The sequence below is a fragment of the Apodemus sylvaticus genome, chromosome 4, assembly GCF_947179515.1.
Source record: "Apodemus sylvaticus chromosome 4, mApoSyl1.1, whole genome shotgun sequence".
Classification (NCBI taxonomy): domain Eukaryota; kingdom Metazoa; phylum Chordata; class Mammalia; order Rodentia; family Muridae; genus Apodemus; species Apodemus sylvaticus.
This window is the reverse complement of record NC_067475.1, coordinates 24,412,881-24,427,314: the sequence shown is the minus strand read 5'-3', so window position 1 is coordinate 24,427,314 and position 14,434 is coordinate 24,412,881. Positions and strand designations below refer to the sequence as shown.

Sequence of the window (14,434 nt, the reverse complement as noted above, 5' to 3'; positions counted from 1 at the left end):
AAGTCCTAGATTGTATTAGAGGTTCTGGTATGTGGAAACTGACTTGCTAACAGTGCCTTTTATGTTAAATAAAAAGCACTTCTGCTAAGCTGGAAGCGTTCAGTCCCTGAGAGGCTGATCCCATGAGCCTAAACTCATCTTTGACTGGTGTCTCTCTTTCCTTGATCAATTATCCAGTATAACCTAGAACACCAACATATTTTACTCTCACTGAAAGAATGATAGCACTTCTCTCCTAGTTCTGATGGAGTGTTTCACTGACAGAAACAGGTACAGGTAGGGACTGGAACGGGAATATTCAGAGAGCACACTCACTAGGATTTCCTTGTTCTACCACTGGGAAGCTTCCTACCTGCTGGGAACGTCTTTTCTTTACCTGTACAAAATGAGGTGGTTAAGCAGAAGCTGTAACTGCTCCTGTTGTCAGGACTGAACACAAGCTGTTCAGATGTTTAATGCACTGAAGACCTTTCTGAAAAAGATCTACATTTTCCTAGACTACACAACACCTAAGTCCCAGTGTCTTTATTTTCAGGGACTCACATTTAAACAAGCATCCAGTTATGGAATTGAACATGCACAGCTCCCTCTTGCAGACTTTGTGAAGATGAATAGTCGAAAAGTCCTGGCGGTTAACCACGGTAAGCTGCTGAGGTGCCCTGAGACAGACCTAAGTGAGCGCTGAAAGAGGCGGCGCATTTCAGGTTTGGACAAGTAGAAAGGAGAAGCCACGCGTTCATTAGAAGTAAAAGGGAATACTTCAGACATTTTTGAAGATATACAAAGTATAAAACAACTAGCTATAAAGTATGACTCACGGGGACTTGTACTTGTTAGCTCTTGGGTGTGTCTCCTCCCAGCTCTCTTCTGTGACTGTGACTGTAGTCTCTGCCAGCTTTACTGATCTGGTGTACTTATCCTTCACTTCATTGTAGTTTCCATGGGATTGATTTTTAGTGATTGTGCTATTCCATCCTCTAAATAGATAACCATTTAATCATTCTCCCATTGTTGAATATTTTAATTTGTTTTATAATATAAAAATATAAATTTAATTATATTTAATTTTTTGCTATGTAATGCCCAAAATTAACCTATAATCTCCACCTGCCCAGGAACCAGGTAACATCATGGATTACTGGGAATTGTAGTTCTTGGAAAATAAAAAAGCCTCATTAGAAGGACGGTGGCCTCTGGGCTTGTCCTTCTAAAACTCGCCATTCAACATTCTCAGTGGGAACTCCAGGGATGGTCCTGACCAAAGCCCGTCCCTTGGTCAGTATTTAATATGGAATAAAGCTTGCCTTAAATTTGGCCCCAAATGCTAGAATTTGTTTTTCTCTGGTGAATCTCAAGATTAACAGCTATCAGGAATAACATTGTGGTGTGCTTAGATATAATTCATTGCCTCTAGTATTATTTACTTAAATTATAATAAAAAAATTTTTTGAGACAGGGTTTTACTATGTAGACCAGGCTTCTCTTGAACTCTGAGAACTCCACCTGCCTCTGCCTCCCTCCTGAATGTTGTGATTAAGGACATATACCACCTGTGTGTCATCAGGCCATTGAGCCTTAAGTTTCTTTTATTTTGAGATTTATTTATTTTTATTTTTTGTGTGTGAATGTTTTGCCTGCATGTATGTAGGTGCACCTAGTACATGTTTGGTGCCTGTGGAGGCCAGAAGAGGAAATTTATATCCCTGGAACTGGAGTTACGGGCAATTGTAAGCAACCATGTGGATATTAGGAACTGAACCTCAGTTCTCTGGAAGAGCAGCCCGTCCTCTTAACCACTGAGCCATCTCTCCAGCACCTTTAATTAAGAAACCATTTTAATCAGCACACAATAATTTATGTGATTCTAAATATGTTTTATATAGCATGCTATATGGAGTTAGAGAAAAGAAATTAATTATTCAAGGAACAAATTTCTTCTAGAACCTTTGATACCTAGTGGAAATTCCTTTTCTGCAAAATAACCTAGAGCGGGCGCCCTTCCATAGTGTGGTGAACCTAGAGACGGCATTGGTTTCCTTTCTGTTACTATGAAAGCAAGAGCAGGCGAAAGCTCCTCGCAGCGGTTCTTTGTAGTGACGGTAGAAGGAACAGACTGAATGTTAACTGTGTGTGTTCTAGTCGTGAGCTAGTACATAAGAGAGGAGGAGTCTGATGGAGCCCCTCTCTTGCTTACCACACACACCTGACACAGTAAGTGTCTGGGGCTTAACTGACTGAGGAGAAGCTGGAAAGGACGGAGGGCTGGAGAGCCTTGGGGCAGTTTGTGCTGGGAGCCAAAAGGAGAAAGGGGAGAACGTTGCCTGTAGTTAGGACAAGAGAGCACTCAGCACGGGCTCACATCACACGCCAGTGTGCAGCGTTGGGTGACGTGACTAAGAAATGTCTGCATGTGCCCTTGTTGCAGTGTTTGAAATTATCCTGGAGTTCTTGGAAACAAGAGACTGGCAAGAGGCATTTTTTACAATCTTACCCCAACGGAAAGGAGCCGTTCCTGCACATCAGGCCTGCGGAAGCTCTCCTGAGGACCGCCAGTCCCTGCCAGGAGAATGGGACAGTGCCAGTGAGCAGGAACATGGCCGGAGCGATGCTGGCTCGCCACAGACAGAGGCGCAGGGCCAGCAGAGCAGCCCGCGTCAGCAGTGAGCCCCGGCCCACAGTGCCCTTCCCGTTGTCCTCTCACCTCAGAGGTGAGAGCCAGACGGTGCGGCGCTTTGCAGAATGCTCAGACTGAGAACATTTTCTCTAGTCTGTCTTGTGGAATTTTAGACCTTTTAAAAGAGTTAAATCATAATGAAAAAACCTTTAAGCACTAAGAAAGGATTGTTTGGTTTTGTGTAAGAAGACTTAAAGGTATGATTTCAAATTTGCTTTAAGCCTCGAATCAGTCATGGAGGATGTTGTGTACGAGTCGGCCTTTGTTCGTCATTCACTGGAGCATATCCTTCAGGACGTGCCTTCTGACCTCAGTTAGTTCTCGTGGTCCTCCTGTGTCCTGTCAGTCTGATGCCTCTCTGGTGGAGCAGATATTCACCGCTGTCCTGAGTCTTCTAGAACGAGGAACTTGGGAAGCTAGTCTTTTTTCTGTAGCTTCAGTGTTCAGTTTTCTCTAACAAACACATTAATTCTAAGAGGACTACTACCAGTTGTTTGCTGGGCTCAGCAATTCATTCCTTTGGACAGTGGAGTCCATTCCTGTGCCTCCCTTGTGATACCTTCTTATGCTTCTGAAATAGTTACAAGAATCATCATAAGTCCTCTAATGACAATAACTTATTCAACTACACAATTAAGTTTTGCTGGCTAGATTATTTTATAAGCTTATTTTTGAAGGATCAATTTGTCTGTACCTCAGTTTAAAACAAAACAGAAAAGTTATCCTTCCCATATATTTTCCATATATATATAACATATATTTCCATAATGTTAGCTTTTAATGTGAATATTATACATCTGCCTCCTACTATAATATCCCAACTAGTATAAATGTGTTTCTGTAAATAATATAGGCATGTAGGAAAATGTATGTAATAATGTTTACATCTGTCCATATCACACTTAGCTTTCTTTCATGCCTTAATCCACAATGACAGGACTGAGATGTATGGAATGCTTGTATTGAATTCACTAGTGTGAGTTCACTAAGTGGGAATTGAACAGTGATTTGGAAACAGGTTGAGACAGGGCAGAGGGAGGCCATTAGGCTTTTGCACAGTATTTGCAGAGACGTCTATTCAGATCCTGTGCCCCTTACACACGTGCAGTGGACCTCTGGGAGCACTCACTGAATTGTGACAAAATCAGTTTCTGGTCTTTTCTCTTTATGATATAATGTATTTGCTGTGTTAGCATCACACTTAGACTGAAGCTCATTGCATTTGGTATTGATATTCACTGCCTGTTTCTGTTGCTTTATTCTTAGTTACCTATTGTAGCTAGCTCTTTCGAAGTCTATAAATGAGGTATGTAAACAGTCATAGTATAGTTCTAAATGAATAAAGTTCGTTCATGTTACTGTACTTTCTAAGATTCAGATTTTGTGAGATGTCCCCCTTGTGTGTTTGGATATTTGGTCTCCAGTCGATGGTACTGTTGTAGAGGTCCTGGGTCCTTTGGAAGGGGACGCTGTGCTGGAGGAAGCATGTCACATAGGGTGGGCTTTTCAGGTCAGCAGCTAGTACTGTGTCTTGTGCTGTCTTTCTGTTATGCAGTCAAATGGGATCACCGCTTCCTGACATCCAGGGCAACCCCATGATTCTGCTGCTAGGCCTTCCCTACCATGATGGACTGTATACCTCCTACAGAGCTCCAAACCAAAATAAACTCTTCCTTCCTTATTGGCTTTCTGTCAAGGTATTTTTGTCATGCGGCAACATAAAAGTATCTAACTAATACATATCATTTTATATGGAGTTAGGACCCTATAAAAGTGAAGGAAATTATTTCAAGTACCACATGGTTTAATTTTCATTAATTGCAAAAGCTCTATTGATTTCCTGGGCATGCTATAAGAAAACCTCACAGACCTAGTGGGCTAAAATAACCATAGCTTATTTCCTCCAGTTTCAGAGGCTGCACATTCTGATCAAGCCTGGTGGGCCACCCTCTCTCTCATGCTCCCTCTGGCCCACGGACGGTCTTTTTAACCTCGATGTATTCTTTTCTCTCAACTTTTTTTTTCCTGTACAGCAACAGATGAAAAAGAAAAGGAGAAAACAATAGGCAGCAATGATTTGAATTAATGGCATCAGAGACCTAAAGTAGTCAGTGAGTGAGCTCACGGAGACCCGGCCCTCTTTCCCTAGCTCCCTGCGAGGGCGAGGGCGTGGGCGTGCGCAGTGAGCTGAGTGTCTGAAGGACAGCGCCATGGCAGCCTCAAGGGTTAGATAGTGGCCGGGGACACTAGGGAGTTAGACGGGCCTTAAGGATGGGACTCTTGTGCTTACACTGTGACACTGGGTGTGTTGGAACTCAGTGTCCTTAATAAAATGTGCCTGTCACATATTAATTCTGTCAGTAGCCATGTGTGAGATAAGCAGTGGGAACTTGGTGACGCCTTCTCCGTGACTTTCTCCCTCTCTGTTTCCCTTCTCCCTTGACCTGGTCAACTCTAAAATAGCAGTAAACCTGCTTCAGACCGTTTGTCCCTTTGGGGTACAAGCCTTGACAAGGTTTTAAAAATCTCCTTTCTGCCAGAACAGGGGCAAAGAAATAAATACGTATCATTTAGTGAAGCCTTTATTAAAACAGTAAAAACAGTGCTAACATAAAACACAGTCATGCAAGATCAAATCCCTATGTCCTGTCAGCTAATATTAATATTATTAAATATTAACATGTTTACATTTTAATGACTAGATAAAAATGTTAATGCCTACTTTTAAAATAGTAATGATGAAATTTAAAAATTAAAAAAGGGCATAGCAAGCTAATAGCAAAGACCTAGCAGCTGAGAGACTTCAGCCTTACTCATAAGCAGGGGGAGGGGCAGGGGGCGGGGCTGCTGCCGTGAGGGCAGTTCCTCATCTCCAGTCCCGAGCAGGGCTGCTCTCCAGCACTGCACACATCGAGAGGCAACTCGGTGAGGATTGGACGGACTAGAAACACGTCTGTAGGAGATACTTTAAATCACGTTCCCTGTGGCATGACAGTGCAAATGCATAAAAAGTAAATATGCAGGAAGTAGAAACAGTTTAATTAATAACAGGTCTATCTAGAACAAGATCCATATGTTGAAAATAAAAACAAAATCGGATTTCTTTTCCATCATCTGTGTAACATTTCTTAAAACGTGGCTATATTGAACTGCCAAGGAAAGTCAAAACGTAAACTCTAAAGGCAAGTTCTTCGATTGTAACAGCATTACAATGGAAGCAAACCTTGGAGGCTGGAGAGATGGCTCAGTGGGTAGAAGTGCTTGTCGTGTAAGCATGAAGTTCAAGTCCTCAGGCCCCACATGAAAAGTGAGACATACTAGTGTGAACCCCTATAATCCCAGCGCTTCTACTCAGACATACTAGTGTGAACACCTATAATCCCAGCGCTTCTACTCAGACATACTAGTGTGAACACCTATAATCCCAGCACTTCTACTCAGACATACTAGTGTGAACACCTATAATCGCAGCGCTTCTACTCAGACATACTAGTGTGAACACCTATAATCGCAGCGCTTCTACTCAGACATACTAGTGTGAACACCTATAATCCCAGCACTTCTACTTAGACATACTAGTGTGAACACCTATAATCCCAGCGCTTCTACTCAGACATACTAGTGTGAACCCCTATAATCGCAGCGCTTCTACTCAGACATACTAGTGTGAACACCTATAATCCCAGCACTTCTACTTAGACATACTAGTGTGAACACCTATAATCCCAGCACTTCTACTCAGACATACTAGTGTGAACACCTATAATCGCAGCGCTTCTACTTAGACATACTAGTGTGAACACCTATAATCGCAGCGCTTCTACTCAGACATACTAGTGTGAACACCTATAATCCCAGCACTTCTACTCAGAGATGGAAAATGGAAGCAGAGTCCTCAGGAACGTGCAGGGCAGCTAACCTGGCACACAAAGCAGAAAATCTACAAAGAGACCATGTCTCACAAAGGTAGAATAGGGCTCATACCCAAGGTGTGGTCGTCCCTTCTCCCAGGAGCTGTTGGCCACTGGCCCACAAGCACAAAGAGAGTGGAAGGACACTTTAGACGGACAGCCTTTGAGTCCAGTGGGATCACTGACCTCCAGGATCAACTCCAGAGAGGCAGCTCCCTGGAGGGCTGTACAGTTCTGAGGGAGAGGGAAGGGATTCCCAGGGTGGGCGTGTATCACTCTTTGGCTGGCACTTAAGGTGCTAGGAATGACTGCATGGAGAGGCATTCCGGGTGCTTGCTGGACAAGTTCTTATTGGGAGAAAGGAGATTGAACCTGTAATCTCGCCAAGACATTGCTCAGGTAGAGGCTGTGGGGGTAGGGCTAGGAAGTCTGACTGGGAAAGCCCTGGAAAGGCCCGCTGGGAAAGGGCGTCCTCCAGAACCTGACTGGCTACTTATGCTGGTTTAGAAATTGGATGAGGCAGGGCACAAGCATAGTAAAGGAAACGGGATCAGAGGATTTAGAAAGGGAGGAGCCAAGAGCAAGTTCTGGAACATGGACAAAGGTTCTTGGGGTGGGTATCAGGCAAGGAGGCCATTGTGTAGGCTCCTAAGGGTTTTTAGATTTTGCTCCACTAGCTTAGATTTATTAACAAACACATTCTTCCCTCCCAAATCACAGGTTTCCCGACATTCGGCAGTAATCAAGACCTCTCTGGTTTTGGAGCACAGCCCCTGCAAGAGAGTTCACTTGTCTTTGGAGGGACTCACGGCTGTCTGGCTGTCTGTTTGTAGATGCCATCACCTGGCAGAGCTTGTCTTCAAAGTCTCCTGCCAGGTGGTATGTCCTTGACAACGGCAGCTGTTGTGGCCCCAGCAGATCCAAGGGAAATGTGGAGTCCCAGTCGTACTAGTAAAAGGATAAATATTCCTGACCGCATCTAGTTGGCAGTAGCACTATGGCCTCCTCCTCATAGAGACAGGCCTGTGGAATGATCAGAACGGGAGTATCTATACAGCGAGTTATGTTTTCCCCTAACTCCAAAGAAAGAACGGGGTCCGTTTGAGGAGGGGGTCACTCACTAGCGGTCTGTCTGCATAGGCCTAGGAGAAATGCAAGGGGTTAGAGTAGAAACTTGGTGAAAAACGGGAATGTCTCAAATGCCTGGTTGTGTCATTTTTCTGAGTCGGAGTTACCATTAAACAGACCGTGGGGGCGCCTGGGTGTGGTAAACGGGAGGACGCCTCAGCTCCAGGATGTTGTTGCTTTTCTTTGTCCTCCATTTGTTTGTCCTGTAGAGCACTGCGATGAGTCAGCATGGGCGTAGCTTCGGGCATAGGCTGTTGCCGATGGAGAAGTCATGAGCAGTCAGTCTCTAGTAAAGTCACCCGTGTAACGCCTGTCCCTTACCTTGCCAGTGGTCTGTCATTGTCCACTAAATAGAGGGGTCTGTCATGTCCTGTCACTGCACCAGCTGATCCTCAGGGAGCCCTTGCTCTCTCTCCTGCAAGGGCGGTGGTAAGGGCCTCCATAGGTGTCAACACCCAGGAGGCACAAGGGGCGTCTGAAGAGAGGACAGCAAGCTTATTCAGTAGCACAAGCCCACACACTGGCATTTGGGTACACTACACTCTCTAGGGCTTGTCAGCATGGCACCAGTGGGCAGTCTCTGGTTCCCAGGTATCTGTTTCCTCCCCTCACATGTTTCACTGACATAAAATCGCCAAAATGTTGTATTAGGGAGAATGGAACTAGGCGAGGAGAGATAGAAAGGGCCATTAGAAGGACAGAGAAAGATGCCCGGGTGGGGAGGGGACTGGGGCGGGGGGAAGCCTGCGCTTGGTTTTTAAGTGTTTGATGTGTTCTTTCAATAATGGCCTGGCCCTGGGGATTGTGAGGGATGCCAGTGTAATGAGCTATTTTCCAAGCTAGAAATTTTTAAACTGGAGGTTCTCGAAGGCCGGACTGTTGAAAGGGCCCCCGTGACAGGAAAGGTGGAGAGCAGGTGATTAATTCGTTTCTTTGAGTTTTCATTAGTCTGTGCTTTAGCTCAGGTGAAGGAGGAACAAGTATCTTTGTAACAAATACAATTTTTTGTTTACCAAATGATTGGATAAGGGTAATATCTATTTGCCAAAGGGCATTGGCCTTAAGGCTTCTGGGGTTAGTGCCCAACTGTTGTATAGCAGGGGTGTGAACTAGGAAGGCATAAGAGGAGCAAGTTTTAAGAATATGTTTAAGGTGCTTTGTTGGGGTTTGGGGGAATTTAAGTTGTAACCCTTTCAAGTTGATGGGGTTCTTTACTAGTGAGGGGCAACATAGTGAAGGTCCCAGTTGTGGCAATCGTATCAGCTAAGATGTTCTCATTAGGGAGGGGCTAAAGGAGGGGAAGTGTGACCTTATATGACTGACAAAGATGGGACATGTTCTCCCTTGGCTGTGTTTGAAATTTTTATTCACAGAGGGGAGAGAGGGTTACCATCAAACTTGACACAGGAGCCAGCTAGCCAAGGAAGCAGGCTAATAAACCAGATAAATGCTGTCTGAATATAGGTTAAATGATTCTTTGAGGTATGTTAGAACCAGAAAGAACTAGGGAGATCTGTCTGGGAAGAAGAGAAGGGATCCAATGTCATAATCTCCTCTGTATGTCACATAGGCAATTCCTTGTCACCACCCATCTGTCAAATGTCAGAAGGCTAAAGGCATGCAAGTGAGTTCTCTGGAGATGGCCCACCATTTTGCATGGGTTGGGACAGGTGAGCCCTAAGAGTGCAAGGTCCTTAGAGTCTTTAGCCTAAGATTGCTTCTTGCTTCTGAGATTCCTTTCCTGTCACTATTACATAGCCTAATGAATTCTGGGCACTAGCCCACCCTATTGGGCAGATTTTCTGCAGACCAACATAAAGATGTACTTCCATACAGTAATGTTGTGTAGACAAAATGATGATTTTTATAATTCCTGATAATAATTTTATAGAATTCCTAAATTTATACAAGTAATTCCAAGATCTCTGCAAAATAAAAGCTGCAAATAGAGTTCTGTAAGCTTTCTCATGTCACAGGCTAATTGCAGTAGGAGAGAAAGTAGGTTGGAGGCACATTTACAATCAGGGAAAATGTTCCTTCAAGGTTGGTGGTGAGACCGTAATCTGATAACTAAAGGTCATAAACTGGGAATGGACAACTAATTGTAGGTGCAAGGACAGAAAATGAAATACTAACTGGTTTATCCATTCAAAACTTCAAAACTAATGAGACACAAGGCAGATGATTTGTCTCTTGACAAAACTGTGCTAACTTATGACATAAAAAAATTATTGCTTTAAACTTAAAATGAGCTTATGGCACTGGTAATAGGTAATGAGTGTTTTGTTGGATACTTGTCTGAATGGAAAGACATGTAAACACCTTTTTTTCTATAAATCTTTATCAATTTATGACATGGATTTTTGCCCTAAACAAGTACAAGAGCTAAGAACCAAAAACTAAATGAAGGTGCAGCTTTCTTCAGCTTCATCCAAAATGTGTGTGTGTGTGTGTGTGTGTATGTGTGTGAGAGAGAGCGCGCGCATGAATTTTCTCTTTTACTTCTTACATTCTTTCTTTCTCTTTTCTTTTCTCTCTGATTCATGAAGAGTTAGTGAGTTCCAAGCCTCTGGAGAGATCAGGAATAAAGGAGGGGCGGAGCCACCCAAAGAGTGGTATGGCTGCCAGCAATTTATCCTTGGGGCAGTGGCTATCAATCTGTACTGGGAAGCTGATGAGGCTATTAACACTCCTGGGCATATATTTATATTTTTTATGGTCTGTTGTTTAAGATTTTCTTAAGTTGGTTCTTGATCCTGTCTTTTGTCTTGCCACATTAATAGTCTCCTATGTAATGATATATATGGAGACTTGATTTAATAGGAGGTTTTAATGTGTGGACTATAGCTTCCTGGCAAATAGTAGGGCTGTTAGCCATGCATTGGGGAAGTACAGTCCATTCAAATGTGTCAGCTGATCCTGAGTCATTGATTTTAGGTACAGAGAAGGTGAAATGCTTACAGTCTTGTTCATGGAGTATTATTGAAAGAAGCAATATTCGATGTCTAATACTAATAGCAGGGTATTTGCAGGTATGTCAGAGGCAAAGGGGAGGCCATATTGAGGAGAGTCCCAGATTTTCATGGTTTTATTAATTACTCTTGGATCCTGGAGGAGCCTCCAGGTCCAGATCTTTTTAATTACAAAAACTGGGGTGTTCTAGGGGCTCCTAGAGGGTCAAATGTGCCACATATCTAACTGGTGATTAGCCAGTTGTTGTACTAGTGTTACTTTTTCCCTGTTTAGCGGCCATTATTCTACCCAGACAGGATTGTCTGTGATTCATTCTAGGCAAGGTGTAAGTTATTCAACAGTGGTCCTTAGAATCGGGCTTCTTTTGATCCTGATACTTTGGGTAGTCTAGTATTCGGAGGCCTTCTCCTCTTCTCCTCTAATAAGGGCCACATTTAAGCCTTCTAAGATATCTCTACCCAGCAGGTTAGTGGCCACATCAGACACCAGGGTGCTAGTGGTCCCACTTGTCCCGTCTGGGTCTCCCGTTTGTCCTGGGTAATAAATGCCCAGGAGAGACCATCTACTCCTGTCAGTTGAGGTCCTGTCAAGGAGGGTCCAATGTGAAGGACCTCAGCTTGTCTTACCTGCTCTCAGTGTAGGATGAGATTTCTCTAAATGGTTATGACCCAGTGGAATTGTGGGTCTTCCCCTCTTACTGATGGGGCCAAGGGTTGCCTCGTGAGGAGTTTAAAGGTGGTAGGGGTTTTCTGCCTTGATCATATTTAAATTTGCAGTCCTTTTTCCGGTTGAAGGCCTTCCTTCACGGAGAGCAGACAGACTTAGGCATTTTAAGGGCAGTTGGATAATCCTGGAGGCAGTCTCATTCCTAGCCTCTGGTTTCCCTACATTTAACACATTTGAATTGGACCAAGTGTAGCCACAAAGGCTTGGGAAATAGTAAGCCTGGTAGGACGAAGTCCCAGTGTAATGGGTAGCCACAGTCCGTGTATCACGATGTTCATCCTTTAACCCCTGACATGCCTGTCTGTGTTCTGGGTCATTTCTTCCCAGACAAGAATGTTTAAAAGTATCACCTTGGCTGTAGGATCTGTTAGTTTTCTAAGTTGGCGTGTACTCTGATTATAAAATTTTGGAGGGTCTCGATATGTTTTTGTTTTAGCAAAGTTAATGAGGAGGCATCTCCAGGACTGATGACAAGGGGGTTAGACCTGTCCCAGACCTGGAGCACACACAGAGGGACCTGTTCAAAGCAGCCAGCAGCCAGCGGGAAGTACTGCCTATGGAACTTGTATGGAGAATTTACCCTGACTGAAGAGCTGGCCGTAATTCCAAGTTATTAACCGAATAGGAAGGAAGGTCTCAACTCACCCTTTTTGTTGTAGCCCTAGTTATGATTATTTTTTTGTTCTTTTTGTTTTCTATCTTGCATCTGGCATTCATCTTTTAACAGGTCTTCCCATTGTATGAACAAAGGACTCGGGACAGTGGATCCACATATGTCTTCCTAGTCCTGGGGGTCAGGAGATTATTATTCCCGAGGCTTTGTAAAATGGACTTTGTCCAGGAGGCATGGAGTCTGTCCTCACAGATGGCCTGGCACAATTCTTCTAGATCTGTTACTGGGAAGGCCTTTGCCTTGTTACTAGGACAGTCATGGGAAAGGTCTCTGCAGGTGGAGGCTTCAGGTCCCAGACCATTGTTGCTGAGGCTGCTGCCGTCGTGGTGGCTGGGATGGCTGCCACTGTTGTTGGGGTGGCTGGGGATAGTTATTCCTAGAGTTCCTGAGATTGCAGAGTTGTTCAGTGGCTGAAGAAGGTGGCACCATTCATGGAGACATTGTGGCTGAGGGGAGTGCTCCTGTGAGTGCTCCTGGTTGTTTGTGCTTAGTGATCAGTGAGGGTTACTGGTCTTTGTTGTCTGGAACAAGCAAGGGCTCATGGGAAGTTGGGGGAGAAAAGGAGATTAAAGAGGGAAGGGGCGTTATGGATTGGGGAGTAAATTGCCTAATTACATTGACTGCCTTCTTCAGGGCAGCTAAATCAGCCCCAGGGAAACCCTGGGGTCTTCCTCCTCATTTGAGTCCTCTCTTTTGTCTCCCTGTGCTTTGGTCTCTAACAGGTCATTTGGGGACTCTGGGGTTTTTCCTGTACATTGCCTAATGGTGGCTATTACAGGGAGGAAGGAGAGGAGCAAAAGACAGCCTTCCTGGACTTACTTTTTATGAGCCTGGTAGGCAGCCTCCAGACATGGGGTCGGAGATGTTTGCTGGCAGGACCCAGGGCACAAATTGAAGCGCCTTATTCCAGAATTCTAGACCTTCCTTTTGGGAGACTTTAAGCCCTCTTGATTTAAATACGGCTGTAAGGGCTATAGGTTTGGAGGTCCCTCTGGGACAACGCTGAATTCTCCAAAATAGAAAAGAGAAGTGCTGCCCATGACGTCTAATGTTTCCAAGGCGGTTCTGCCATCCAGGGATCAAAAACGAACGCCCCAACAAGTTCAAGCCTGTCCGCAGTGTAAGAGATCCCAACAGTCCTAGAGACTTTTTAAATGGTTGCTGTGTTACCAGATTTTTGCACATGAGAGACAAAAGGTTGGTTACTGCGGTGCCTGGTCAGGATGCCCAGGTCCAGAAAGAAGGGGAGAGGACCTTGGCCTGAAGAGGTCAGCTCAGAGCTGCTGGAAAATTCCATCACACCCCTCCCCTCCTGGAAGACCACTGGGGGGACCGACCATGTGCCACCCCTTGATACCTCATTCCCTAAGGACCAATCAGTTTAAAAGTCACACTGTTCTGCCAATCACATTGAACCTAATGGCTTCTGCTCTGTACAAAACTGGCCAAACCGACTACTACCTCTCCTTCGTGTGTGGAAAGACCCCAGTGTGTTGGAACAATAAATTCCTCTCACTTTTGCATCAACCCCTGGCTCCACATTGTTTACTCCTGGGGGGGGCGGTCCCCCATAAGCTAAGGCTCATCAGAATCTTACAGGCCAATGTTGGGTAGTTGACCTGACAGAGAGGCTTCTGTTGTCAGTGAACCGTGTCTGGTCCTTCTCATAGGCACAACCGGAAAGTAAAGCTTAGAAAGTAGGAAACTGGTCCTCAGGTCTGGATGGTCAGGCAAAGATGCTGCGATCCTTCTGGGGCCAGTGCGGGTATCACACAACTCCACAGATTCCAAGGACAGGGTTCAGGGGCCCCATGAGTAGGATGGAATGACTGACTTCCAGAATCAGCTTCAAGGAGAGAACTCAACTTTATTCAGGGTAAACTAGGGCAGTATAGTTTAGGGGGAGATGGGGAGGGATTTCTGGATTAGGTATGTATCTTTCCTTAGAGCTGATGGTGGTAGGAATGTCTCATTTGCATGGAGGAATTTTCCAGGAATTCCAGGTGCTAGCTGGACATGTTCTTATAGGGAGAAAGGAAGGTGCATGTGCCATCTCGCCAAGAACTACTTGACATTCCTGTGTAGAGGATGTGGGAGTTGGGCTCCCAGATAAGGTCACGCAGGTAAGAGGAAGGCCCGCTGAGAAGGGAGTCCTCCATCTTGCATGGAGCTCAGTGGAGCTGTAGACTGCATCCTCAAATAGAAGAGTTTCCCAGCACAAGTTACACTTTGGCCTCCACAGGGCAGAATGTGCCTTCACTCCCATGAACGCTCATGTACATATATGCTGAACACACACACATATGCATATGTTTGCTCACACAGTTCCAAACACATAAAGAAAAAATG

The 14,434-nt window shown here is 44.7% G+C and overlaps 1 protein-coding gene across 4 annotated transcripts in view; it reads left to right on the top strand.

Moving 5' to 3' along the window:
• The window catches only part of Trmt10a (tRNA methyltransferase 10A), a 36,824-nt gene that overhangs the window by 10,908 nt on the left and 11,482 nt on the right, over positions 1 to 14,434 (top strand). For 2 of the 4 annotated variants that reach the window (XM_052179151.1, XM_052179153.1), the window contains exons 7-8: positions 536 to 641; positions 2,426 to 4,355. In XM_052179151.1, the coding sequence (XP_052035111.1) occupies positions 536 to 641; positions 2,426 to 2,664 (345 nt within the window). In that variant the 3' untranslated portion in view covers positions 2,665 to 4,355. Of the gene's footprint in view, positions 1 to 535; positions 642 to 2,425; positions 4,356 to 14,434 lie in introns of those variants that run through there. The other 2 variants (XM_052179152.1, XM_052179154.1) reach the window with 2 other exon arrangements.